Source organism: Daldinia vernicosa, assembly GCF_022497035.1.
Source record: "Daldinia vernicosa strain CBS 139.73 unplaced genomic scaffold F5Y00scaffold_13, whole genome shotgun sequence".
Classification (NCBI taxonomy): domain Eukaryota; kingdom Fungi; phylum Ascomycota; class Sordariomycetes; order Xylariales; family Hypoxylaceae; genus Daldinia; species Daldinia vernicosa.
In genome coordinates, this window is record NW_025953929.1 from 538,245 (window position 1) to 565,191 (window position 26,947).

The window sequence follows — 26,947 nt, forward strand, 5'->3', positions numbered from 1 at the left end:
ACCTTTCTATGGCAATCGCACCACAACGATAGCGTCGTATGGCGTATAAGTGTTGCTGATAGTAACCCAATACACAGGGCATTAGGTGGCAGGTAGAAACTAGTCAGGGACGAACGATATGCAATCCAATACACGCTCAGCGAGCTTCTGCCTCGTCTTCTCTTGCTTGGCCGCCCGCCCGTGGAGGATCTGGTATAGCCCAATATGAAGGCCCTCGACTTTGGCATTGAGCTCATTGTTCTTTGCTATATATTACGTGGATACTAAAAGGCAGTTAATATATCGTCATGAAGTGGAGCAAGAAGTAAGAAAATAATTTCTTCCTTCTGCGAGGAACTCTAAGCTAGCTTCGAGAGTTAACAGTTATACATACCTCTTTGGGTATATAGGTTTTGGGCGAAGGCTTGGATGGTTTTGGCGAAGGTTTTGCTGGTGTCTTGGGGGCTGTTAGAGATCTTTGCTTGGCTGCTAGATTGTCTTTCTGTGCTTCGCACAGATTGGTTGATGTCTCCGTCAATTTCGTCAAGCTACTTGTGAGCTCTACCAGATCTTTATAGAAACTTCTGAAATATTTACCGATTAGTTAGGTAGGTGTAGATACCAAAAATCCAAATGCGTGTAATAGTGTGTTGATCAAGTTTAAGTTGGAGCTGAGTTACGAACAGAGGTAGAGAAATCAAACACTCAGCTGATTATGTAATACTAGCGTAGCAATACGAATAGGAGGTGCAAGTGCATAACAGTTGGTTGTTGCCTCAATTTCAGGTTGAATCTCAGGTGCTACGTGCAATTAAGAAACCGCGCCTTCCATAAACACCCAACTTATTACGCAATACAGTGAGCTAAGTCTACCTGTCTAAGGTGCCTACCTCAGGTAACCTAAGGTAGGGTTTCTCAAATTGTTAGAGATACCCTAGGTAACTACTATTACCTACTTCTAACTTCTCTAGCTCTTTACAGTTTATTTCATTTACATCTTATGGTTATTGCGAAAAGGGAAACCTAGTACGACCTTTAGACACCGATGCAAACGGCATATCTAAACCATAAAGCCGAGAAGTTCGACCCGACACCTCGATTCCATTTGTAAATCCGTTGTAGTCGGACAATTTATACGGCAGAATAATCTGCTGTCCAAAGAACTCTGGCATGATCAACTGCATGTGGAGGAGTTTTGGCGGTGATTGCAATAGATAGTTTCACTTGGGAGAAGTCAATATTATTGGATTAAAGTCTGGCTACCTACTCTTGCAATGGCTCCCATCATTGCTGCAAGAAGTACAACCCTATTCCGTTCAAGGCTTGTCACTGGGTTGGCAAAGGAGTCTTACACCACATTACGTCTGGGTAAAACCTATATAAACAACGGCCTAGTGCCGCTAGCTTAGACTACCGCCCGACTTAGTTACGACATTGAGCGATTGAGGATTCAAACTGGCAGCATTGGTTAGGTAGCTTAGTTTTCATTTATCATAGAATAGGTTTCCTGTTGTCCGATGATGCGGCATGGCGGCGGATGCTAGCATGCATCGAAACGGCCATAAGAGAAGGTCTTAGGTTACAAGGTCGTGATGATTTACTTTCCCACCATAGCCTTGCCATCATGGATAATCTAACCAAGTTCAGAGGCCTCAAGTCCAACGAAGTCCAAGAGAAATTTACGTAGTGGGCGACAGAGGAGCTAGGGCGCAACCGGACCGAGGGGCTGGATAACGAGCTGCACCATATTTCCGGTACGCGGTATAATTACTGCCTCGTAGTAGACGATCTATGCCTGGAAACTCTCGGCCGGATGCATGGGGTATGGTCAAGCTTCTAAGGAAAGACTCCTCGCCACTGTCTCAAGATGAAGCGAGAGAAATAGGTTTCGTTGATGGCAATCCTGACTCGGGGTTTCCCGTCGCATTTTGGGAAGATTGTGTTACATGTCACGAAGAGGAGGAAGTAGGCTAGATGTACATCCCTGTCGTCGACTATGTTGAGCAATATAACATGATGTGTGATGGGGACAATTGGTACGTTAGGTAGCTACGTACGCCCACCCTTCACTTTTCTGGATAGGAGAATCGAGACTGCAGTCGGCTTCTGGAGGAAGGCAACAATGAGCTCTTTGAGAAATACCTACCTAGGCAAGACGTTTACAAGGAAGCCTTTATTTCTATAGTTATGCTTAATAATTAGGTCAATACCTGACCAGATCCGGAGCCAGTTACGAGAGAAGGGTTTAAACAGCTAGCCCTGCAGTTTAATAGTACCTAGCAATGTATGTTCCAAAATACTTTATAAAAGCCTGTTATCTTTTTTATTCATTTAAACGATTGCAATCCCTATAAATGCTTTAGTTTCTCCTAGGTAAATCGTCGTTGCCTCGAGAGATTAGTTAGGGGTAGAAGCAGGAAAGCCTAGGACATGAATCATTCGGAAAGGACTATGGAAATTCTAATATATCATACCAACGTTTGTGGAAGGCTCGTGTATATACCTAAAATGATATCATACGTCTTTATAGCAGTTACGACCAGTCGTCAACGAAGCAGTAATAGTAAGAGCGTGTAAATACCCGACTTCCATCACACGTAGCCTTCAAAGGTTCCCACCTCTATTCCTAACAACTTCACCTGGAGAGTCCGAGTTAGTTAACGACCCCAAAATCATAACTACCAAAATACAACTATCTTTCAAGGGCAGATTTATTTCGCCGCCATCACATATCACAATTTTGCCATTAATAATTCTATATTTCCCCTTACGCTTCCCACGTTCGTTTATAAATCACAGCGACGTAGCCCACGCATCTTTGACAGAACAATCGTTCACATAGCTTTACAATACCCTTACCGCAAACCGAGAACCAGTCCGAATTCCAAGCTTTCGCACAAGACCAACATGCCTCGTAACTTAGCAGAGCGCCTGAAGGAATATCTACCATGGAGGTGGGCGCTTCAGCAACTCGTGGAACGCTTCTCGTGCGTAGCCATCGCTCTATACGGGTATGACCAGGGCATGATGTCCCTCGTCAACACGAACACATCCTATCTCCGCACCATGAATATATCAAGAGAATCCCCCCTCGTCGGGGTTATTGTCGCCATTTACTACCTTAGATGCGTAGGAGGCGCCATAATAGCGTCGTTTTTCGCTGACAGATGCGGCCGGAAACTGTCAATTCGCCTTTCACTCGGCATAACTATTGTTGGGGGTATCTTGATGCTCATTCCTGGGATAACTTCGCCATATATAGACGAAACATGGAACGGTTGTGCCTTCTGGGTCATGCTAGTCGGACGGATCGTGCTCGGGATAGGGATTGGCGGCGTCGATACAGTAATTCCCGTCTACAGCTCCGAACTTTCTGAGGGCAATGCCCGTGGTACCGCTTGTGAGAACATTCCTTCAGCTACACCCCTTCCAATCGTTTACATCTTACTGTTCTAAGAATTTCCAATTAATGCAACCCTGTTTAACCCTAAACTTCATTGATACTTGCTGACAACTAACCTTCATAGTGGCGAAAGAGTTTCGAGCAAACATTGGAGGGCTACTAGGGGCGTTTGCATTGAACATCTGCTTCTCCCGTTGGCTGAAGACCAACAGCTGGGCCTAGAGGATGCCTATATTGTTCATGCAGACTTTCCCCGTAGTACTTCTGTTGTTCATGGACAAACTACCGGAGTCCCCACGCTGGTTAGTAAGTAAAAGCAGGATGGATGATGCTCATATGGTACTTGCAAGCCTTTATGGGGATGACCAGGCAGACCACAAGCTTGAAGAACTCCAAGAAGTCCGACAAGAAGAAATTGATGAAACAGCGGGATGTCTCGTCAACATGCTATGCTGTGGACCTGGCCGGTTTCACCCCAACATGATTACGATAATGGTCCAGTTCTGCCAGGCCTTGACAGGCGCCGGGGCAATCTCAGTCTATGGTTCGCAAATATTTCAACTTCTAGGACTGTCGTCATGGATAGCAGAGTATGCAACCCTCGGAAATTACATATTTTACTTTTTTGTCATGGTTGCCACCACGAATTCAGTCGACAAATATGGACGCAGGAAACTAATGCTGGGAGGTAGTTGTGGGTTGATGATCTGCTTCGGCCTTCTAGGCCTTATCGCGATGAACCTTCTCACAAACGACGATTCATTTAAATCGTCTATGGGCGCCATAACTCTCGTAGGGTCAACGGCCATATTTGGAGCGTCCTAGTTAACGACCGTTTGGTTGATTCCAACCGAGATATATTCGGACAAGGCGCGGGCGCAGGGTGGTGCCATCAGCGTGGTCGTATGGGGGCTTGCCAACTTCATTATTACGATCCTCACACCGATTGGCTTCAACAACTTGAAATTCCATTTGTTCTTCGTGTTTGCCGCTACCAATTATTTCGCAGGAATGCTCATTTGGTTATTTTTACCCGAGACCGGGGGTAGAAGCTTTCAAGAGAACCAGCAGTTCTTCGTATTGGCCAAAGAAAAGAAGTCATGGCTTGTACGTAGGGTCGACAATGGTAGCTTTTTAAGATTACCTCCTTCGTCGTAAATTTACTGGGCGAGAGTGCGAAACTGTTCGCGGTTGTGGAGGACAAGGTATTGTTTAGCGAGGGAGACAACTGATCGATGTCTTGAAATTTTTATAGTTACTAGAGACAAAGTAGCGATTTGAAATAGTAAGCGATATTAATAGCGAATGCCGATGCTGGTTACAACATTTATTTTAACATCCGAAACCTGGCTGCTCGAGAATCATAGAATCAACTTTGATGTTTTCCCGTCCTCAGTTTCGAAATTCTATCGGTTAAACATCGGCCTGCTGCGACCAGCTGGGGGCGTACTAGTTTACATTATAGGCTCAAATTCCACATTCCATTTCACCAGCAAGGGTGGTATAGTATAGTGGATAGTACAACACGTTGTGGATGTACAAATATACTGATACCGTGTAGACCTGGGTTCGATTCCCAGTACCGCCAAACTTTTTGCTTTTTCCCTTTCTGGGGTCTTCCCCAGAGTCCGACTGCTGTCAGTTTAGGTTCGCTTGGTTTTTATTTTATTTGTGACTGATGTTGTTGTCACTAGTTTTATTTTATTACTATCGTGCAATATTGACAGATGTGGCGTAGAAACGAAATGCTCTTAGTATTCATAACTAGTGACGTTGCCCGTCCGCTCAAACGCGGACGGGGGAAAGAGGAGGAAAAGGGGGGTTCATCATGCGCAAAACTCACGCCACAAATAGATCTGGCCTCTGATTGGCTAGCCACACCTCAGCGCACGTCCGATGAATTTTTTGTAGAATCAATTGAATTGCTTCACTTTTGGATAAAACTTTTGATAATTGGTATCGTTGGATAGAGCTCGTTTTGCATGACCTTTCTATACCATTTGCACCTTTTGCAAACGTTATGCGATAGAATGGCAAAGGGAAAAGTCGCAAACTGCGGGGCGATTCTAAGTATCTGATTGGTTGAAAAAATTGTGGCAGTACTAATTAAATATATAAGACTTGATATTCGGAGTAATAAAGGTTTTAGCAGCTCGATACTGGTTTCATTTTGGCAGTACGCATTTATTCTACCGCCTTAAAATTTGATAGTCTGTTCGAATATCACACCAACAGCAAATCACACGGAGAAGAAATTGGTAGGCATGAAGGTAATAGGTATATTCCAAAGTATCAATCATTAAACAGCCTTTGAAATATACAAGTTTCCGCCACCTAGCCATACATTATTCATTGTCAAGGTCTTGTCATGTCATGGCGTTATTTAACCAGTCCACACAGCGGGACCAGGGGTCTTGTACGAAGTGCCACCACCCTGGTAGATGTCAACCTAGCTTTTGTTAATTCTCAAGTATACCCAGAAAGATCGGATCGACTGCTTACCATGATACCGGGGTCGGACTGAGCGGCATACGCGGGGATGGAGGTTAGGAGGTTGGCCGGGGGAGTGGCGGTACCGGAGCCGGTAACCGTGATCTGCGCACACTCGGGGTAGAACTGAGGAGTGTTGGCTTGGTGGAGAGCGAGCAGCTCGTGGCGGATGAGGTAGTTGCCGGGCTTGAGGGTCTTGGGAATTCGGCTGGAGTACTTTAGGTCCTTGAAGACGACCGCAGTTCCCCAGTTGTTGCTGTTCAAGACGTTGCCCCATAGCCCCAACTCGTCGATCTTGAACCACTTCTTGCTCTTGCCGTCGCAGGCGGTGAATTCGCCGTCACAGCTGTAGAGCCATACCATCACGGGGCCCTGCTCGTGGGTCCACTGCTTCCAAATCGCAGTGACGTTCTCACCGGCCGCGACTTCGGCGGCGAGGGGCGCTGAGGTACCGCCGTTGCAGGTCATCTTGGGGTCGGTGACGGTCATGATCGGGTTGTAGTCGGGCCATTGTCTTTGGATGATCTGAGCTCCCGCGACGGGAGAAAATCCTTGGTAGCCCTCGTATATCTTTCCGCCAATTTCGTAACTTGTCACGGCGCCGTGGGCGGCGACCAGGGCCGGCGCGAGGAGAAGGGGAAGTGAGAAGAGCATCTTGATACCAGAATACGTAAGGCTCGGTGATGCTTGCTATGAGGACGGAGGATGGATAGTCGTAGGCCTTGGCAATCAGCGAGACACGGTAGTATTTATGCTGATCGTGCTGGAGAACAACCAGATTCACACCAGGCTAGGATAGGGGCAACGCAACATTATATCTCCACGATCTGGTTTAGTCTAGACCACCCTGATGCTGGTCCACGACCTCTCCCGGTGGGTGCGGCACTTGCCCATGCTCGGCCGCCGGGGTTGGTGCTATGATTAGAAGCACTCCAACTCGACGGCGCGATATTAACTTGAGCAAATAATTCCCGAGCGCATGAGTATAGGCCACAGATGCACCCGAGCATTTCCGTCCAGCTAGGCGAGTGTGTGGGAAACCTACAACACGGCCTGGCGGACCGGTAGTCGAACTCGGCGAAACAATATTCGGCGGTTGGCCTGTGACTACGAACTCCACAGCGCGTAGAAGACCTTGGACGCTTGCCGCTTCGGCCAAATCGAGGCTGTACCCAACACGCTAGATATGAAACTTCCATCAGGTGGTGGCTCAGGAGGCAACCGATTGGAATACAAGCATGACAAATCTGACAGACAACAGTTCGATTCCCCATACGTTTAAATATATCGGCATGCCTGAGTCCGGGGAAGGTCGCATCGCGGGACCGAATTGGAGGCTTTCCTGTGGGTTCATATAATGTCCGGCGCACAATGTGATCATAGTTCATATAGGATTAATACGACGACTTTAGGCTATATAGGTTAAATCCGCGATTCCACCTCCCCGTTGTCGCCGCGAGCATAATTCGACAGAGTGCGTTGGAAAATTTGGATGGCTCGAAAATATAGAATTCCCCTTGGATAATTCTGCCGAAAGCTAAGGCTTATCCCTAAGCATTACCAACTAATAGCGCTGTCGCCCTTTTCGGTGTTATCATATTAGCGTGAGACTCTACCCAGCCGAGCAAATGTCCTGTTGAAATATGGGGCGCCGTTCCGAGCACTTGAACGACGAGAGTAGACTTACAGCCAGGGACGGATCGGGTATCCGTCACCTCCCTACCTTGGCTTTCGCCATTCGGCGTACTAGTTGTGCTCGGCGCGAATAAGCTCATGGATCGGTAGCGAGAATATAGTAGAGGGCCTTGGGCATGATATGAGCATGCTTCATGCCTCACCTCGGCTGTTTTACCGTGCTCATAGTATTAACGGTCGTGTTCATCCGGAAGGCCGGTGTAGGTGGAGTCCAAGATCATCGGTGTGATCGTGAGTAGGAGTGTGGATAGCTTCAATACAGCATCCACGAAAATTTGAAATACTTAAATTTCTCGTGATACTCAGGTTGAATGGCGCATTGCCAACCTTCATAGCCGAATAGTCTATCTTTCGTATCGTAGAACTGGCTGGCTGAGGTGACAGTATCTGTATTATGTACCGAAAGTTTCATGAGTCCCGGAACTCAGGACTTCGTTATCTTAGGTAGGTACCCAACTGGCTGGATCTTACCAGCTCATATGTTGCTGGAACATCATCTACAAGTACTTTGGCTGGTCGTATTGCACTTATGAAGTATTTTGACAGCATGCGTTGGTCCAATATACGAATACTTAACGACTATTCATACCTCGACCCAGGTTGGGTCTCTTCACTTGCGGTATTTATTACATGTCGCCTTATACGCTACGTAAAGTCGTAAACCATTAGGCTCTCTCGCCCCCTTGATTCTTTAAGAACAATAACCATCTCGTCGTCGAAACCGACCCAATTCCGCCGATCATCCCACTCGACAGTCGTAGCATCGATGATAGCAGGGTCATCTGTTCCTTCTTTATCATTGGTAGTAGGTCTAGTAGTTGGGCGCACTTCGATACTCTTGCCGTGTGCCCTCCCTTCAAGTTCCCAGACTCTAATCTCTTCGCCGCGTGAGCTAACGCTAACCGCTTTTCCGCGTGCCGTTATTTCGGCATCGCTTATGCCGGAGGTGTGTCCCCAAAGCCGGATACCAGGTGATATCGACAAAGAAGTGGCATTTGATGTGCAGAGATATAGGATTAACGTATTATCTGGAAGGGTCGCGAGTAGATAAGGATGTGTATAACATAAGTTGATAGGTCCATGTATTGCTCCGTTATCTTGATGTGAAGATGGTAGGGCTGGCGATGTCGACGTTGATGGAAAATGGGAAGAACTATTCCAGACTGGTAACGTGTATGCCAATCGAGTTGTTATTATATCCGACGTGTGTTTTGATCGGGATGTAGGAGGGCGTAAGTGTAAATCCTGTATGCCTAAGGACCACCCTTGAAGCGTCGAAAAGGTATAAACAATCGAAGCTATGATACTACTAGTTGTCTTCCGGATGGATAGTGCTAAAGGGGTTCTCGAAGTATGCGATTTGAGTGATGTAAGTAGGTAGGGTGCTTGAAGTGTCACCATCTTGGGATCTTGCTCTATCCTTCGTGAGTCTTGCCCGGGTTTGTTTTCGACATCCCGCACGTAATCATTGACTTCTCTAGTAGATTCCGGAGTGCTGGAGAGATCCATCTTATTGGGGCCGTCGAATGTATACATAGATATGAGTACGGATTTAGTTGCTGTTAAAAGGTATGGATAAGAAAAAGCAATTCCGACTAATTCACCATTGCTGGATTTCTTGTGCCGGTATCTCGGTAGGATCTTCTTTTCTTTCACGTCTAATGCCCAAACCCCAAATCCCCCATCTACAAAACCTATGGCAATTTCTAGAATTTGTTGATGGATCTTTTGGTCGTCTATTGCAATGCAACTTGGAGCAGCTCCTGAGTCAACTTCTCTTAGACTAATCTGCGCCAAGAGTTGCTTCGTCTTCAAGTCCCACGCTCGTAGTCCTGTCGTGGCATCTACTGTTATCGCGATACCCTCGGTAACTTTTACAAGGACTTTATGCGATAGACTTGTTGCGGGTAAGGGAAGTTCTTGTCTAAGCTGCAACTCTTCGACGGCGCATTTTCCCTTGGACCAGTTATGGCGCAGCTTATATTGTTTCTTCCAGTCCCTCGAACTGTCGTCCAAATCTCCAATGTGTATATCTGCCCAGCCTCCTCTTCTTCCATCTGCCCATACTGCTTTGCGGGAGGAGTAGTGTAGCTTGCCTTCTCTAGCGGAACCATCCCGGAATCCCGGAATGCGAAGGGCGCGGGGTAGGACGAAGCGCGAATAGTATAGACGTTTCCATAGCTGGGAGTCGCCGGATAGGTGATAAAAGCGCTGCGATACGGGAGCGGTGTTTAAGAGATCCGGAAGAGGTAAAAGGGTGAGGATGCGTATGAGGAGTTCGTCAGATAACGGCGACAATAGATCGGCCTCTGTGGTATGACGAGATCGCTTCGATATAGCTACTCTAGACGCGATGTCGGTCTCCAGGCGCTTTCGTTTGCAAGTCATTTTACTTCCGTATCGTTCTACTGGTGCAGGCTGAATATAAAAAATCGAATCCTGTTTAAATACGGACCAATACAAAACGATAGGTAGGGAAGTTCGAGAATGCGACGACTTGAATTGCATGTAGAAATCGATAAGGATCAGGTACTACCTTAGCTAATAGGAGTTACGTAATAATACCCAAAGACGTACCTAATCCACTAAGATGAAGCCTATCAGATTCACTAGCTTCCACTCCTTCACATTTGAACTCTAGGGTTGACATAGAGAGTAAAACATTACATTTTCTTATTTATATAAAGTTGCTTATGAGGTTCCTTAAAAATACGAATAACCTAGTACATATATCTCGTTATTGCATGTTTCCTCCTTGCCGATAGACAATAGCTACCAATACGGGTTGGGGACGAGTTGACAAACATCAGCAATTCCAACAAGATTTTATATTGAAATGTAGTGCTTCATCTGATTGGATTGGTACCGTGCTATAAATCATAAATATTCCTAGAAATATAAACTAATGCTAACCAGATTATCAGACCACGCTTTTAAAACATCCTTCCGGGATCCGCGGAAGCCGATGTTAAAGCAGACCGCCTAAGCAAAAACAGAATGTCAACTTAAATCCGGCAGCAAGACGTATCTTTCAATCGTCACACAGCTTATTGTTCTGTGGCACCCCGCATATGATTATATCAACTTGCATCTAGCTCAAGAGGAATAATTTATTAAAAACGCCACCATGGACCCCGAGGCGTCCGAGGCCGGTGGTCCAGGGTCACCTATACCTCGCCGAGCAGTAAGTGGGAATATCCGGACCCCGTCGGCTCCGTTATGCTCAATTAAGCTTGTCTTATTGTGATACTATCGTTAACTTTTGACTGAGACCTGATGGCTAAGTAACATTCCCACCATAGTGTGACCAATGCAGACTTAGGAAGGTGAGGATTCTACCCTACCGCTGCCCGCCTCTCCTATCATCTCCCTCATGAAGCTATTAAACTTATGTATTAATACGTAAATCCGTGTTGGTAGATACGTTGTGACAAGGAGTCGCCATGTTCCAATTGTCGAAGCGCCAAGAGGTCATGCAGTTCCACGGGAGCTGGCCAAAAGCCTAAGGAACCGCGACAACGAGTGTTAATTTCCAGCCAATAGTAAGCAGGATATTAGTCTTCCTGACATAGCCTTCAATAAATGAGGGAACACTTAATAACAGACATTCGATTCCCCCTTAGTGAGCGAAAGATCGACTTAATAGAGGAACGGCTAAGTGGTATCGAGACGCTTCTGCGGAATCTAAGCCCAATATCGGCATCTACGTCCTCTGCCGAGAGCTCTACACGACGACAATTTGAAAAGCTAACCCCATTGTCTCTAAGTAGTCGAGATGATACAGCTAGCACGGTATTTGATCCTGAGGATGCGGGGAATTTCGAGGGCAACTCGTCGCTAGCCGCACATACGGCGTTTGCGAGCGAGTTTCTCGAGCATGCCGTGCAAGGAACACCGTTAGAGCAACAAGGTGGTAACTCCAAGATTGATGCAGCTTTATCTTCTCTGCGGCAGATCGTAAAGATGCAGGAAAATCGGCGTGCCGTGTCGTCCTTCCACGAGTTTCGCATGCCTGGCCAGAAGCAACATTCCAGAACCGCTTTACGAGAGCTACCTTTACCCCCAATGGAAATTGTGGCGCAAACGCTTCGAGATATGAAACGTATGTACCTACCCAAGACGCTCTATGAGATCCCTGTAGCTCACTCAACATTTATTGTAGATGGTCCATTGCCAATGATGCTTGCTGTCATATACTGCTTCATAGACGTGGAGCATTTCACTGATCAATGTCGGCGTGTCTACTTTAACACGGAAGACATCACGGACGCGACGTTTATCCTGGTGAACTCCGGTCTTGCGTACGTGTTCTTCGAAGTCAAATTGAGTGCGAAAACCCCCGAAGAGAAAGCCGAAGCCGACCGATACTTTAATATGTGCCAAAAGAACTTAGACACAGTACTATCTCACCTCAATCTCCTTATGCCGGCGACGTTAGAAAATATCGAAGCGTTACTCATGGCGGTGAGTCTGCTGCTTTCCAAGTAGAAGTGAAATCTTCATAATATGTCAGTGAATCAATCTCCAGGCTAACGTAGTAGTGTTAAAAGTCGAGTTTCTCGATTGATATCTCACGTCCATCCCTAGCATGGCTTCTAGCGGAGCGGGCTGCGCATATGTGCCGGACGCTGGGCCTCCATCAAGTCCACAGTATGAAAGACGACAGCCCACAGAAGAAGGCGGACAAGTCACTACTATTTTGGTGTACGTACATGTTAGATAAGGGGCTGTCGCTGCGAATAGGTCGAGCCTCCATCCTGCAGGACTATGATATTTCGCTACCGCATATTGTTCCTGAGACCAGGGCAGCAACGTACCCCGGAAACGAGGTCATGACGCTGTGGATTAAGCATGCACAGATACAGGGCCGCATATACGAGCGCTTATACAGCCCCGGCGCCTTGCGGCAGTCCGAGACGTACCGTGCCGAGCAAGTCGGCATTCTAACTTCAGAGCAAAAACACCTGATGGTAAAAAGTCTAGCGCTATTCTCCGAATTCAGCGCGACCGATGCCGCCGAGGGCCGTATGTTTGCCATATTGTTAAAATCGGACGAAGTTGTATGTAACACGAAGTCTCTTATATCCCCGAATCATCCCAAGAGTTAGCACTTCTAAACGAGACCGTATAAGGAGCTCTACCCTCAAGAGATATATCTATCGATTAGACATCCTAGAGAGATTATTACTAACTCAATATAGTCGTATCTTTCGTCATTAGCCCTTACATACCGTGCCATGCCACCCACAGGAACCCGCTCACGCACCTTTGCAGATGAATGCATTGACTCGGCTCGGGCAGCCATGGCATGTCACCAAGAAGCCATGGAGATGATGGATGAGCAATCGTTAAAGATTGTATATATTCACTGGTGAGAACTAGTTGCCACCTACCCATTTGCCCAAGTTCCTACTATTAACTAAATACCACATACAAAAAGGACGATTCTCTATGCGCCATTCATCCCATTCATCGTCATTTTTTGTTTGGTGATCGAAACATCAAGTGCGGAAGATTTACAGCTCCTAGCACACTTTGTACAGTCGCTAGAGGCAGCGTGCGACTTATCAGAGTCAATCAACAAGCTACACCAATTATGCCAGGTGCTATATAACATCGCTCAGTTATATATTGAGGCTAAGGCGCAACAGCCCATTGACCAGGACATGGTACCCGTAGGCAACGAGTTTAACATGTACTTGAGTCAACTGGGCTTCATGCCTATGGAAGATGGCCCAGCCAATTTTGATTTGACTAGTGCTGATGATCAGGCCAGATCCATGGCACAGACAGCGCAGCTGGGGGATTGGTTTTCTGGGGGTAATCATATGCTGGGGCTACTTGAGGAAGACCTTTCAGGAATAAATCCTTCGAGTTGGCCCTCATGATTTATCCCTAAATAAGTCAAGGCATCTAATTACTCAACTCCGTATACTTAGATCTGGACGGACGCAACGGCGGCTTGTCTACCTGTATATAGGTACATACCAGGATACCTCACCTAGGGTATATCTTAGGACACCGAGTCGAACCACGGGGTAATTCGCGTCTTGGTACATCGCCCCTCCTTTATATATATAATATCCCCATAGCTTCGACGAACAGCATCTAGTAGATATGCAGCATAAAAAAAGATCTTGAACTTTGCATTTCTTGCTGAATTTCAGTCTCCTTGAGGTCCGGCTACTCAGTAGCTGATAAACGTCGGTATATGTACACGTAATAGGAGCTTTTTTTTCTTCACAGCTGTGACCGTTGCGTTTACGAACTGCTCTTACCGAGACGCTCAGCCTCTAGCTCCTGCTCTGCTTGTCGGTAGTACTTTGCTGTGTCGACACCGTGCTGGCTGTGGTTGACGAAGTTAAACCAGGGCAGCACTGCAGTGAAAAGGGCGGAATATCGCGACTGGCGGGCCGCGACGCCCTGCATGTGCGGTGACAGTCTGCTCTCGCCGTATAGTGGCTCGCCCGCTTTGACTTTGTCCACCATCTCCCGCATGTCCATCTCCACTTCACGGGCGTTCTCCGACATGCCGTAGAACCGTACTATACGCAGCAGCGCATTATGTCAGTGGGAATATTCTTCCGGATAGAATAATGGGCACTAAAACGTACGACTCGATCGCTGGTAGAAATATAAGAATCCACCCATCACTCCAATTACTCCAGCCAAGCGCATGGCTCTCGCAAACCCGCCCCGGCCAACGTGCGAAGGTGCGAATTTCTCCATCGTCCAGAGCAAGCCCGGACCTGCCGCCGCGGCTACGGCGCCGTGCACGTAGTCTGATGTTCGGGCATAGCCTACCACCCTCTTGAAATGTCTAAAACATCATCGCACTCATATTAGCTAGATATTCATTCCACCGCCAGGCGTTGCCTCGGAGCTTCGAGGTCGATATACGTACGGGTCATTGTCGATGAGCTAAATTAGAATTCGAATTAGCGAGATATCTACAAGCCAATTGGTAGCGGTACATACGGGGTAGTCGGACTTGACGATTTTGCTGGGGATATACGTCTGCTGCGGAGGGTTCGCCATTCTCGCGGAGTGGAATTGGACTCCCCGAAAGCTTGGGTATAATATCTTCGTATATTCGATGGTTGTTAACTGCAATTATGAGAGCTTCGAAATCGCGAGGTCTGGGAGATGGATGAGGTAAGCGGGACTTCTTCGGAAGATAACTAACGAATGTATAAAGTTCATATTTCTTAATACCATACCAAATTTGGCTGGTTTTAATAAACCGTTAATTCACCGTTTTTTTACCATTTAAAATTTTTTTTATTAATGAAATTTTAATTTTTTAAATGTTAAATAATTTTAATAAATATTTAAAAAAATTTAAATTATTTAAAAGTATTTTAAATATTTATATTTTTAAATTATTAAAATTTAATAAAATATTTAATTTTTTAAACGTTTATATATTTATAAAAAAAAATAAAAAAATTACAAAAATTATGAAAGTTAATAAAAAAAGATATAAAATATATATATATATAAATAAACGTATAAATATAATTAAAAATAATAAAATTATAATTTAAGTTATTAAAAATTTTATAATTTTATAATATTATAATATTATATAATAAAGTTATAAAGTTATAAAGTTATAATAATTTTTAAGTTTTAAATTTTAAATTTTAAATTTTAATTATAATGGTTTAATTTAATTTAATTAATTAACTGGTTGGTTGGTTAGTTAATTAACTAGTTAGTTAATTAATTAATTAAAGTTTAAAAATTTAAAAAAAAAAAAAAAAAAATTGTTTTTAAAAAAAAAAAAAGCTTTTATATAAACGATTTTTTATTATTTAAATATGCTTTTAAAGACTTAATAAGTATTATATTAAATTCGGTTAATTTTAATAAACCGTTAATTTATTATTTTTTCATTATTTAAAATTTTTTTTATTAATAAAATTTTAATTTTTTAAACGTTAAATAATTTTAATAAATGTTTAAAAAAATTTAAATTATTTAAAAATATTTTAAATATTTATATTTTTAAATTATTAAAATTTAATAAAGTATTTAATTTTTTAAATGTTTACGTATTTATAAAAAAAAACGAAAAAATTACGAAAGTTATAAAAATTAATAAAAAAAGATATAAAATATATATATATATAAATAAATGTATAAATATAATTAAAAATAATAAAATTATAATTTAAATTATTAAAGATTTTATAATTTTATAATGTTATAATATTATATAATAAAATTATAAAGTTATAAAGTTATAATAATTTTTAAATTTTAAATTTTAAGTTTTAAATTTTAATTATAATAATTTAATTTAATTTAATTAATTGGTTGGTTAATTAATTGGTTAATTGGTTAATTAACTAGTTAATTAATTAAAGTTTAAAGATTTAAAAAGAAAAAAAAAAAAATTGTTTTTAAAAAAAAAAAAAGCTTTTATATAAATAATTCTTTATTATTTAAGTACGCTTTTAAAAATTTAATAAGTAATTAAGTAAGCTTTTTATTACTTAAGTACGCTTTTAAAAACGTATTAAAACTTCGGTAAATCGATAAAAGTAATTAAAAAAAAATAAAGTCGAAAGTTTTTTAAACGTTTAAATGATTTAAATGATTTAAAATATTTAAAGTATTAATATATTCGAATATTTTAAGCCTTTTTAAACGTTTAAATTTAAAATGTTATTAAAAGTATATTAAACGTTAATATTTATTAACATTTATCATTTTAAATATTTAAAAAAGTGTAATTATAAAAAAACGGTTTATAATTATTAAACGGTTAATAATAATTAACCGAACTTAATATAGTAATTAAATAGGTTTTTTATTACTTAAATACGCTTTTAAAAACGTATTAAAGCTCCGGTAAATTAATAAAAGCAATTGGAAAAAAATAAAGTTAAAAGTTTTTTAAACGTTTAAATGATTCGAATGATTTAAAATATTTAAAGTATTAATATATTTAAATATTTTAAGCCTTTTTAAACGTTTAGATTTAAAATGTTATTAAAAGCGTGTTAAACGTTAATATTTATTAACATTTATCATCTTAAATATTTAGAAAAGTGTAACTGTAAAAAGACGGTTTACAATTATTAAACGGTTAATAACAACCAGCCGAACTTGGTATGGTAATGCGCCCTGACCAACTTGGGCACTTACAGTACCTAGATACCTAGGTACGTACCTCTCCAGCTCCGTCATCCGAAATTCAATTTAACTTTACTAAAAAGACCCCACGTTAAATCGCGTCTTTTCATTTATGAGACGCGTCTTGGGGCTTGATTCTAGTATTTACGAAGTCACAACTTCAACATAATATCAATACCGCGAAAATGGCCTCACGAGGAGCACAGAAACCGTCATCGACACTAAAACGACCAGCAAATACCGATATAGATAATTACGACGTCGACGATGATCCCTTCGCCGATTCCGGAGACGAAGCCCCCAGCAACGACGCCGCGCAGTCTAAGAAGCGTAAAGACGCTACCGGGCTAGGAATTGACGAGGCTGTAGCCGTACAAAAGAAAGTTAGAGCCCCAATTGTCAAACTAGATGAAGGCAGGTTCGTATTACTCACAAGCATCCGGGCATTACTAGGAATGATATAGGCTTATCAAATATAGATTACTATCCGATAAAGGAATCCCGAGGTTACGAAGAAAAGCTCGAGATTTGAAGTTTAAAGGGAAAGGACACGAAGTACGAATATGCTATATTCTTATATAGGACCGATAAATGGTAGCTAACAATAGTCCAGTTTTCTGACGCCGCTAGACTTCTCTCCTTTTATCAGTTATGGTTCGACGACTTATTTCCCAAGGCCAAGTTCTTAGACGCTGCGGCTATGGCAGAGAAAGCAGGCCATAAGAAATATATGCGGATGAAGCGTATGGAGTGGATCGAGGAAGGAAAACCAAAACCGGCAGGACTCGACGGAGACGACGATGACCTCTTTGGCGATTCTCACGACCAACCAGAGGAGCGTGCACCCGCAGTGTTTCCTGCCAGGATTGCTCCTATATTCCAGGATCGGGGAAGTGAAAGGGCGCATACGCCTATACGAGATGATGTGCCTGATGACGATGATGATATATACGGAGCTACACCACAACCATCGAGGACAACACAACCCGCAAGTAAATCATTAATTGGAAGCGGAAGCGCTAGCACAAGGCCAGCAAGCGCATCCCTATTCGGAAATGGGGACGAGCCTGACGAAGATGATCTAGACGCGCTAATGGCAGAGGAAGAAGCACAACGTACGAAGCCCACTTCCGTTTTTGGTAACGGTAGTGGGAAACCCAGTCAATCGAATGACGAGCCAGAAGAGGATGACTTGGACGCATTGATGGCTGAAGCCGAAGCTTATCATGAGCCCCCAAAGCAAATTTCTAAACCTACGGCCAAACCGGCACAACCTAGCATGGACATGGATGAAGAAGATGATCTAGACGCACTAATGGCAGAAGCGGAAAATCAGGGGCAAACAAAGCAGCCTATAGATTCGACGCCTAAAGAAGCAAAGGAAGTAAACCAAAGTGCGGCAGATGCAGACGAAGAGGAAGCTATGGCAGAGATGGATGGATTGTGGTGAGAGGCCGAAACTTGGACTGGGTATGATTTATGTATTGTATAATGATGCATGCAAGGGCGTCTAAGGGGCTGTTTTTTATTATACGTAATGAGTGTTAATATCTAAACAAAAACCAATGGCTTTTGATAATGCTCGACTAAGAGCCCGAGCACTATCTTTAATAATAGGTGATACTTTTTGGTTTCAGTCTAGTGATGCTACGAGTACCTAGGTAAATCATAACTGACAACAATAAACTTAATTCTCATTTATAGTACAGTACGCCCCCTGAAATAATGTTATTCAGCGGACCCCTAAAGCTACTTCGTTAAGATCCTAAAGCGTATATCTATTGCCACCTTAAGAGGTCGTTATAGTTTTCTAAAAACATTATTTCAAAGTAGTTATTTTATGCTATAAAACCCTGGTATAATAGTTAAGATGCTTTAAAGGGCGTTATTCTATTCAGAATTTGAAGCCCTATTTTATATCGTGCACGTCCGAAAAACTAACATTATTTCAGAGAGTGTAGTGTATGTCCGAGAATCACTTGTTTTTTATGATTAAAGCTAGTTGTGAGTCACTGAAATAACTATTGAGGCATCTAAGGAAGGAACGAGGCCCCAAGGGCCAATTATATAAAGAAGCAGGGTCCCGTAGTCCTTTTAGATTTATCAACGCTCCTGAATACAAGACCAGTTCAACAAAATGGCATCAATTCATAAGATGAACTCTTTGACCTGTCATAACTGAATCTGAGGTGTAGATACCAATCCTTATCGATAAAACTCGTCGGGCACTACGACAGCTAAAACGGTCCGTTCAGTTGATTACTGCCATATCCCACCAGCCCACCAACCCACCAACCCACTAACCCACTAACCCACCACACATTGAACCTACTAACTTCACACATCGTAAACGTCATTTAGCGACTGTTTGGAGCCTTTGCTTCTTTAACTTCAAGTTGTCGGTTCAAAGAAGAATGGCGTCTCCGGACCTGCTGGAAGCTATTCAAAAGCTTCACATCAGCGACGATACGACCATTGATGATATTCTCTTCCAACAAGGTCCCCGCAAGCGATTCAAGCAAGATCCAACTGTGTTAAAAGCAGAGCTCGAACAGAAATTCCTAACTCCCTCCAACAAGTTCTCTGCCGAATGGCTTAACAAATTACAGCAAAGATGGGACAGCCCGACCGATCTTACCGAGTTATTTCGCATTGCACCCACTCAGACTCGAACCGTCACACGCTTTCAACGTCAAGGTCTCGAGGGTAGGGTGACAGGATACAAGAATGTTACTATACCTGCAAATAGTGCCACGGCTAAGAACTCGACTTCGCTTATGCGTAAACCCGGCGGCCGTGCCGACTTCGTGCGTGGAGCTGCTGGTTTCTTCCCCTTCGCACCCGGTGGACTCGATGGTGTTGAAGCAACCGCTGCTATCGAAGACCAGATGTTACTTCCTAGCGCTACCGGTACTCAGAATAAGCTAGAACGAGTTATCAAGCTGGGCACCGAGGGTGGCCTTCTCGAAGTGGCCCCTGGCTTGGAAAGGGGAATCGATTTTAGCAAAAAGAAATCCAAGGTAGACGAGAAAGAAGCAAAAGCGATCGAAGCCGAACTTGACCAGGAACCCGAGCAAGGCCCCGAGGCTGAAGATACCAACGGACACGCAGACACCAATGGCATCGAAGAGGAAATTGACGAGGAGGATTCAGAAGATATTGACTCGCTGCTGCCCGTCGAATTCCCAGCTTTAGAGCCACACGGTAACCTTTCATCAGCCAAAGCAAGAAAAGCTGGCCGAGAATGGGCACATATGGTGGACATCAACCGCGATATTCCCAATTTCAAAGACCTTGTCCCAGACATGGCCAGAGAGTGGCCATTCGAGCTTGACACATTCCAGAAAGAAGCTATATATCATCTCGAGGGTGGCGATTCTGTGTTTGTCGCTGCGCATACGTCGGCCGGCAAGACGGTAGTAGCTGAGTATGCCATCGCCCTAGCTGCGAAACATATGACCAAAGCTATCTATACATCACCGATTAAAGCCCTAAGCAACCAGAAATTTCGCGATTTCCGACAAACCTTTGACGAAGTTGGTATCTTAACAGGAGACGTCCAGATCAATCCTGAGGCAAGCTGTTTAATTATGACCACCGAGATTTTAAGGAGTATGCTGTATAGAGGTGCCGATCTGATTCGAGATGTCGAATTTGTCATTTTTGATGAGGTTCACTATGTGAATGATTTCGAGCGTGGCGTAGTCTGGGAGGAAGTCATCATCATGCTTCCAGAGCATGTTTCACTTATCCTACTATCTGCGACTGTCCCTAATACGTACGAATTTGCCTCCTGGGTTGGTAGGACCAAGAAGAAGGATATATACGTCATCTCAACGCCGAAGCGGCCTGTGCCTTTGGAACATTATCTGTGGGCTGGCAAGAATATCCACAAGATTGTTGACCACGAAAAGAAATTCCTCGAGAGGGGGTGGAAGGAAGCGGACCAAGCGCTGCGCGGAAAAGATAAACTTCTCCCAGCTCCAGCTGCCCGCGGCGGTAGCAATCAGCGAGGCAACCAAAGAGGAGGTCCTCAGCGTGGTGGCCAACAACGCGGCGGCCAGCGTGGCGGTGGTCAGCAAAGAGGCCGAGGAGGTCCCCAGAGAGCTGGTCATGCGCCCGGACATATGGGTCGTGCCGGGAGGCCAGGAGGCTTTTCGTCTGCCAACCAGGACAAGAACCTATGGGTTCACCTTGTGCAATTCCTTAAGAAGTCTAACCTGTTGCCCGCATGTATATTCGTCTTTTCCAAGAAAAGGTGCGAGGAAAATGCAGACGCATTGAGCAACCAAGACTTCACGACTGCTCAGGAGAAGAGCCATATTCATATGATTATTCAAAAGTCGATAGCACGTCTACGGCCCGAGGATCGAGTTCTACCTCAGATTATTCGCCTGCGAGAACTCCTAAGTCGAGGTATCGCCGTGCATCATGGCGGTCTATTGCCAATCGTCAAGGAAATCGTCGAGATTTTATTTGCCCAGACCCTAGTCAAGGTGCTCTTCGCAACAGAGACTTTTGCCATGGGTCTGAATCTTCCAACCAGGACTGTAGTGTTTTCCGGTTATCGAAAGCATGATGGTCACTCGTTTCGGAATCTTCTCCCGGGCGAATACACTCAAATGGCTGGCAGAGCTGGCCGTCGTGGACTTGATCCCGTTGGGTCTGTCATTATCGTGCCTCCTGGCAGTATGGATGAAGCGCCACCTGTAGCCGATCTTCAGAAAATGATACTGGATCCGCCTAGCAAGCTGAGGTCCCAGTTCAGATTGACCTACAATATGATTCTGAACTTGTTGAGAGTGGAGGCGTTGAAGATCGAAGAAATGATTAAGCGCAGCTTCTCCGAGCACGCCACTCAGCAACTACTTCCAGAGCATGAGAAAGCTGTCAAATTATCAGAAGCTGATCTAGCTAAAGTAAAACGAGAGGCGTGTAACATTTGCGACGAGTCTCTAGAACAATGCCTCCAAGCATCAATGAACTACAAGCAACTAACGCAGGAGCTATATAAAGGCCTCCTATCTATCCCGATTGGGAAGAAGCTTTTTGCACCGTCAAGACTTGTCGTATGGAATAAAGATGGCGTGAGAACTCCGGGTATCCTCTTGTCAAACGGCGTTAGCACGAAAACCTCAGGTGGCCAACCAACCGTCCACGTCTTCGAGATCAAAACCGAGCGCGAGACTCGTAACTCAACTGATCTGCTACCTTTTGTTGACATATTCCGACGGCTATTTTCGCCTCTCCCACGCAACAAGAGATCCATGGCTGGGAAGACTGTCCACGTACCGCTTAGCGATATTGAGTGTCTGACCGGAAAACTTACTACCGGGATCGTGCCAGATTATTTCGAACCGGGTGAACCACGCCAAAGAGCAAGAGAACGGATGTTAACTATCTGTAAAACCTGGGAGACCGACATGTGGAACGAGATTAGCTTCGCAAAGATCAAAAGTTTACAGCTGCAGGAGATTATCGAGAAGCGCCGACAGGAAGAAGTGATTATCAGAAACTCCGCTACAACGTACTGTCGGAACTTTTTGAAGCACGTAAGTTATCCTATTTTACCCATCATGACTGTTCAAGGCTAAATAAAGACATTAGTTCGCCATGTGCCATGATCAGTGGCTTATCAAGGAGCACATTTCGTCCCTCCGCTCAGCTCTCGCAGATCAAAACCTTCAGCTGCTTCCCGACTATGAACAGCGCATTCAAGTCCTAAAGGATCTTTCTTTCATCGACGATGATACTCGTATTCAACTCAAGGGAAAAGTCGCATGCGAAATCCACTCGGCTGATGAACTTGTTCTCACCGAACTTATCCTTGACAACGTCCTCGCGGACTACGAGCCAGCCGAAATAGCCGCTCTCCTCTCTGCCTTCGTGTTCCAGGAGAAGACAGAGTCAGTCCCTAACCTTACAGGCAGCCTAGAGCGCGGCATGAAGACGATTATTGAGATCAGCGAGAAAGTCAATACCGTACAAACGGAACACCAAGTCATACAGAGCGCAGAGGATAGCAACGACTTTGTATCGCGTCCTCGCTTCGGTCTTATGGAGGTAGTATATGAGTGGGCACGCGGCATGAGCTTTAAAAACATTACAGACCTGACGGACGTACTCGAGGGTACCATCGTGCGTACCATCACGCGACTAGACGAGACGTGTCGCGAGGTCAAAAACGCGGCTAGGATTATCGGCGACCCGGAGTTGTATCAGAAGATGCAGACCGCGCAGGAGATGATCAAGAGGGATATCACCGCCGTTGCTAGCTTGTACATGTAGTTATTTTACTACCTCTCTAGGTAGAGATGAGGATCTTGACGTCCGAGTTATCCAAGGTGTGGAAGGACTAGTTTGAGTTGCACATGTTCGTGTTATATCATCTATAGAAAGCAATGGGGTATGACCGAGATGATGGCTATGATATTTGTATGAAATAAAATTTATTATTTGCTCAATGCTTTTTTTTCCTCTTCGCGGCATTCTAACTAAGGATAATCAGGATTATAACGTAAGTCATGTAGCGTTAGGAGTAGTTAGGGTCATGGCCACGCGTAGCAAGACTTGTCAATGCCATATTTCTCAGTGCTGGATTATTTCCTAATGTTGATAACTCCTATTGATGACATGATATTATTTTGTTTAACCTACCTGAATTTACATACGAGAGCTGCTTATATAGATAGATTCGGTGATTGTCTTATATAAATGGTACAGGAGTCACTGTCAAGTCTGCATGAGTTGCGTAACCTAAGCAATAAATAATGGGATCACGGGAATGCATTCCCTTCGGCTAGTCAGCGTTATTAAGTACCTGTTTTACCTACCTACCTAGGTACCTAAGGTACAATACACGTGTAGCTTCAGTGCGGAATAGCTTCACATCAGGTATCTAGCAGCAAAGTAGCACGTACCTATCGACATGACCACTGGCAGAAACCTACCTAAGTACCTAGGGTACCTACCTACCTAGGCAACGAGATACACCTGCCCAAGTACCTGCCTCGAAGTAAAGCTTATATATCCCAAGTGCAGACAGAATCTCAACCGACGCCCCCCGCCCGGGCGACTTGAGGCCAGAGAAAACCCCACTGTGGTGTCTTATGCTGAACCGTTCTTCCCAAACGTGACTTGACAGCAGATACCTAACGAAGCCGGTTTTTCGTAGGTCCTGGGTTCGAATCCCCTGCCCCTATCCGAGGGGATTCGAACCTGGGGCTGAGCTTTTTTGTTTTTTGTTTTTTTTTTCTTATTTACTAGGTTTATGATTTAATATTTTTTTTTTCCAAAGCGAAAGTAGATCTTGGAGACGAATTATAGATAGTAATTTGATTAAATGCTCGTAAGGTAATTAACAATAATGCAGGTTGTTTACCAAATCGGAATTACAGAGCAAGATGTCACTTTAGATTCTGTAAGTTTATATTTTATTTTTGGGCTATCTTAAGTCCTCTGCCATGGTAAATATTCAAAGACGTAGCCTAAGTAAGCATAGTCTACTAGTCGTTACGCAATGAAGGGGGAAATATCTACGTAATATCATCGAAAAAACACGCACGCTCAGGAAGAGAGGCTCTAGTAGCAGTATTTACTAACAAGGATGCACAACAAAAGAGCAAACAAGGACCAAAATTCTACGACTTCAGCGCATAGGAATCCCAACCTGATGCTTGTAAATAAGCTCTATTCAACATCAATAGGCATTGCAGTACCTACGTATAAAAGGAGAAAAGGCACCATAACCGGAACGCCGAACTGGACCCTTATGTCGTGATGCTAAGCAAAGTCTGCCACCCCGCACTCAATCAGATAGATATCAATACCGCTCTCTCCTTTCGTCATCTGGCTACGCATATGTTCGTTCATATGCTCACGCCGCCCCCTGCGGAACTCCCTCCTGCTCGTCGTCATCCCCACTATGTCCATCGCCGTCCTTGCCCCGGCTTCCGCTGTCAGCTGCTTTCTAAGCCCTTAAAGCGCGGAGGCGCTGCTGCAGGGCGTCCTCTTCCTCGGCGGTCGGCTCTGCGGTCTGGGGGAGCGCGGGTTCGGCCCGGCTGGGTTGTGCGGAGTTGAGTTCGGAGTTGAGCTGGACGCCGGCGTCGTCGGCAAGCTTGCCGAGGAGTTCGTATACTGAGTCCTCGGAGACTTGTTGCGATGTCGTCTGCGAGATGGCGTCTTGGTAGATGCCGTTGTTGACGGCGTATTCCTCGTTCTGCTGCTTGAATTGCTCGAGCGTCATTAAGGTCTAGGATTCCGGGATAATGTTAGCAATTTTGCATTTTTATCTTGGCGGAGAAAAGTGATAATTGGAAAGGGGAAGAAACGTACGCGCTCGGGATTCATGTTGCGTTGAGCAGCGGTCATGGTACGCGAGGACTGGCCCATCATGTTCGTCATGCGGTTCATGGCATTATTGGCCTGGATCTGGGCGACGCTAAGCTCTGCCATGTCGGCCATCTGGTCCATCTGCTGAGCGAGGGCCTGCTTGGAAAGTAGCATCTTGGCCTTTTGATAGGCCTTGGCCGTATCGCCCTTCTTCAGCAGGTCCTGGATTTGCTTCTTGAGCAGCGGGTCCTGCTTCGCGGCCTTTTGTGCTTCGCGGCGGGCTTGCTTCGCTTGGAACTATACGAGGAGAGTACATGTTAGTTTCCGATATGTGGTGATGTTAGGAGGATGAGACGGGGAGGTCGTACGCGAGCCTGGAATTCGACTTGCATGTCGCGGGCGAGTTGTCGGTTGGACATGTTGATTGTGGGTTGAAGATCGATGGCAAAGGAAGGGCTGTTGTTGATTTAATTGGATTAGAGTTTTCGGTCGGCCGTTAATCTAGATATTGAAACGCCTAGGGAGGCTAGGACAGGTCGTCGAGATGGTTCGTGGTGATTAGGATGGACGAAGTTGCGGTTCACGGGTCTGGCGCGGCGTTTCCTGGTGGTGGGGGCAAATGGAAGTCAGCGAATGACGCACTTTGTAGATTTCGCAGTGATGATAAGGTACAAGCGAATTGTATCTTAGAAAGGGCTCGAACTTCCAAGCCCCAAATTCTAGTGTTCTCAGCCACGGTTTATCGATAACATTTCACCTGCGCCTTTCGCCTTTCCCTGATTCACGAAAGCAAGCTCACGTAAATCAGACAATGGTTCATAAACAATATACTTCTGACTGTTGATTTACATATTTGGACTACTATGTACTATCATTGCTGATTAATGAGTCCACTTGTAATCAGCAAGCAAGATTTCAAAGGACTCTGAGACCATTGCTTCAAATTGCAAACCGCTCAAGGGAGCCCAGTTTCTACGAAACAAACCACGATAATATAATGCAGATGAACAACTCTTTTGGCAAGGGAGGGATATTCGCTCGTTGACATGGAAAGGGAACTATTGGGATATTATCGTCTCTTTACATATATCTATGCTCCCTTTATAAGACTATAACATGATTGGTTATGGCTTTGGTCTGTCTCTATCCAGTAATGGATGTAGATTGAGCAAATCATTCTAACACGAATACGCAGTAGTACTCGTAATAGTTGATAATAAAATGCCCAATACGGCTCAATGTTCGTAAGTCGGATTATCAATACTTATTATTTGCGCACACACTTGAATATGTAGGCTACCTTCAGACCATCACCACTATGTATGATAACTAAGATTATACAATGCTTCGATGCGATTGGACCATCGCGAAGTTTCAAATAAGAACTAGTATATCGGCCGGTCTGTCGTCAGCTTAAGACATGACGTGAGGCGTAAAACAAATATTGGGACGCATAAGAACGAGATAGGCAAGTCCTCGCATTATAATTCTCCTTACATATCATTATGTAAATGATTTTCTAGATCATCATAAGGATGGAACCATGTGTCGCAACCTTCATTATCATGTCCTTATTTTAGCGGTAAAACTAATGCGGTATAATACTAGGTACCTAATGTATGTATTAACGAAATGACACGATAGAAGGTATCACAACTAGCAGGCTGTATTGCGTAATCAAGGAGGGCCTCGTGTTCAAATACGGTCTCGTTTTGAGTCCCGTGTGTTGATGTCCGACCCCTATCGGGAGGCGGTAGGGGGAAAAGGGGAGGGCGGACGGACAACATCCTGATTGGTGCTTGGGGCGAATCATTCAAAAGGAGGGCCACCATTCAGAAGGGGGGCCAGAACCTCTGGGTCTGCCCACAATTTCCTGAAACAGGCGTCGTGTAAGACTCGTCGTCT

The 26,947-nt window shown here is 44.3% G+C and overlaps 9 protein-coding genes and 1 non-coding gene across 10 annotated transcripts; 6 read left to right on the forward strand and 4 right to left on the reverse strand.

Annotated features, from left to right (window-relative positions):
• Nucleotides 1–2,886: 2,886 nt before the first annotated feature.
• F5Y00DRAFT_260273 (general substrate transporter) lies at nt 2,887–3,604 on the forward strand (the record flags this gene model as incomplete). The annotated part of the gene is made up of 2 exons (XM_048010992.1): nt 2,887–3,379; nt 3,507–3,604. 2 exons carry the CDS (start codon nt 2,887–2,889, stop codon nt 3,602–3,604), a joined length of 591 nt encoding a protein of 196 aa, XP_047866752.1.
• A 99-nt stretch (nt 3,605–3,703) lies between these two features.
• F5Y00DRAFT_260274 (uncharacterized protein) lies at nt 3,704–4,540 on the forward strand (the record flags this gene model as incomplete). The annotated part of the gene is made up of 2 exons (XM_048010993.1): nt 3,704–4,174; nt 4,238–4,540. The coding sequence occupies 2 exons, from the start codon at nt 3,704–3,706 to the stop codon at nt 4,538–4,540; spliced, it is 774 nt and encodes a 257-aa protein (XP_047866753.1).
• A 339-nt stretch (nt 4,541–4,879) lies between these two features.
• On the forward strand, nt 4,880–4,970 carry F5Y00DRAFT_t46. Its single transcript has one exon. It is a non-coding gene; the product is annotated as a tRNA-His (tRNA).
• A 795-nt stretch (nt 4,971–5,765) lies between these two features.
• On the reverse strand, nt 5,766–6,526 carry F5Y00DRAFT_260275 (glycoside hydrolase family 61 protein; the record flags this gene model as incomplete). The annotated part of the gene is made up of 2 exons (XM_048010994.1): nt 5,766–5,831; nt 5,885–6,526. 2 exons carry the CDS (start codon nt 6,524–6,526, stop codon nt 5,766–5,768), a joined length of 708 nt encoding a protein of 235 aa, XP_047866754.1.
• Nucleotides 6,527–8,212: 1,686 nt separating this feature from the next.
• Nucleotides 8,213–9,955, reverse strand: F5Y00DRAFT_252132 (uncharacterized protein; the record flags this gene model as incomplete). Its single annotated transcript, XM_048009903.1, has 1 exon — nt 8,213–9,955. The coding sequence occupies one exon, from the start codon at nt 9,953–9,955 to the stop codon at nt 8,213–8,215; it is 1,743 nt and encodes a 580-aa protein (XP_047866755.1).
• Nucleotides 9,956–10,870: 915 nt separating this feature from the next.
• Nucleotides 10,871–13,805, forward strand: F5Y00DRAFT_232158 (fungal-specific transcription factor domain-containing protein). Its single transcript, XM_048007125.1, has 6 exons — nt 10,871–11,109; nt 11,191–11,669; nt 11,730–12,031; nt 12,118–12,627; nt 12,769–12,938; nt 13,008–13,805. Exons 2-6 carry the CDS (start codon nt 11,531–11,533, stop codon nt 13,453–13,455), a joined length of 1,569 nt encoding a protein of 522 aa, XP_047866756.1. The 5' UTR covers nt 10,871–11,109; nt 11,191–11,530; the 3' UTR covers nt 13,456–13,805.
• F5Y00DRAFT_29666 (NADH-ubiquinone oxidoreductase complex I, 21 kDa subunit-domain-containing protein) lies at nt 13,642–14,797 on the reverse strand. The gene is made up of 4 exons (XM_048013450.1): nt 14,546–14,797; nt 14,472–14,488; nt 14,182–14,387; nt 13,642–14,112 (listed from the first exon to the last, which is right to left on the reverse strand). Exons 1-4 carry the CDS (start codon nt 14,603–14,605, stop codon nt 13,829–13,831), a joined length of 567 nt encoding a protein of 188 aa, XP_047866757.1. The 5' UTR covers nt 14,606–14,797; the 3' UTR covers nt 13,642–13,828.
• A 2,018-nt stretch (nt 14,798–16,815) lies between these two features.
• F5Y00DRAFT_232161 (Swi3-domain-containing protein) lies at nt 16,816–18,387 on the forward strand. The gene is made up of 3 exons (XM_048007126.1): nt 16,816–17,129; nt 17,191–17,266; nt 17,325–18,387. The coding sequence occupies exons 1-3, from the start codon at nt 16,897–16,899 to the stop codon at nt 18,159–18,161; spliced, it is 1,146 nt and encodes a 381-aa protein (XP_047866758.1). The 5' UTR covers nt 16,816–16,896; the 3' UTR covers nt 18,162–18,387.
• A 437-nt stretch (nt 18,388–18,824) lies between these two features.
• On the forward strand, nt 18,825–23,175 carry F5Y00DRAFT_232162 (antiviral helicase). The gene is made up of 2 exons (XM_048007127.1): nt 18,825–22,263; nt 22,319–23,175. The coding sequence occupies exons 1-2, from the start codon at nt 19,126–19,128 to the stop codon at nt 22,997–22,999; spliced, it is 3,819 nt and encodes a 1,272-aa protein (XP_047866759.1). The 5' UTR covers nt 18,825–19,125; the 3' UTR covers nt 23,000–23,175.
• Nucleotides 23,176–24,166: 991 nt separating this feature from the next.
• Nucleotides 24,167–25,659, reverse strand: F5Y00DRAFT_232163 (Snf7 family protein). The gene is made up of 4 exons (XM_048007128.1): nt 25,411–25,659; nt 25,046–25,339; nt 24,434–24,962; nt 24,167–24,380 (listed from the first exon to the last, which is right to left on the reverse strand). Exons 1-3 carry the CDS (start codon nt 25,459–25,461, stop codon nt 24,681–24,683), a joined length of 627 nt encoding a protein of 208 aa, XP_047866760.1. The 5' UTR covers nt 25,462–25,659; the 3' UTR covers nt 24,167–24,380; nt 24,434–24,680.
• Nucleotides 25,660–26,947: the final 1,288 nt, after the last annotated feature.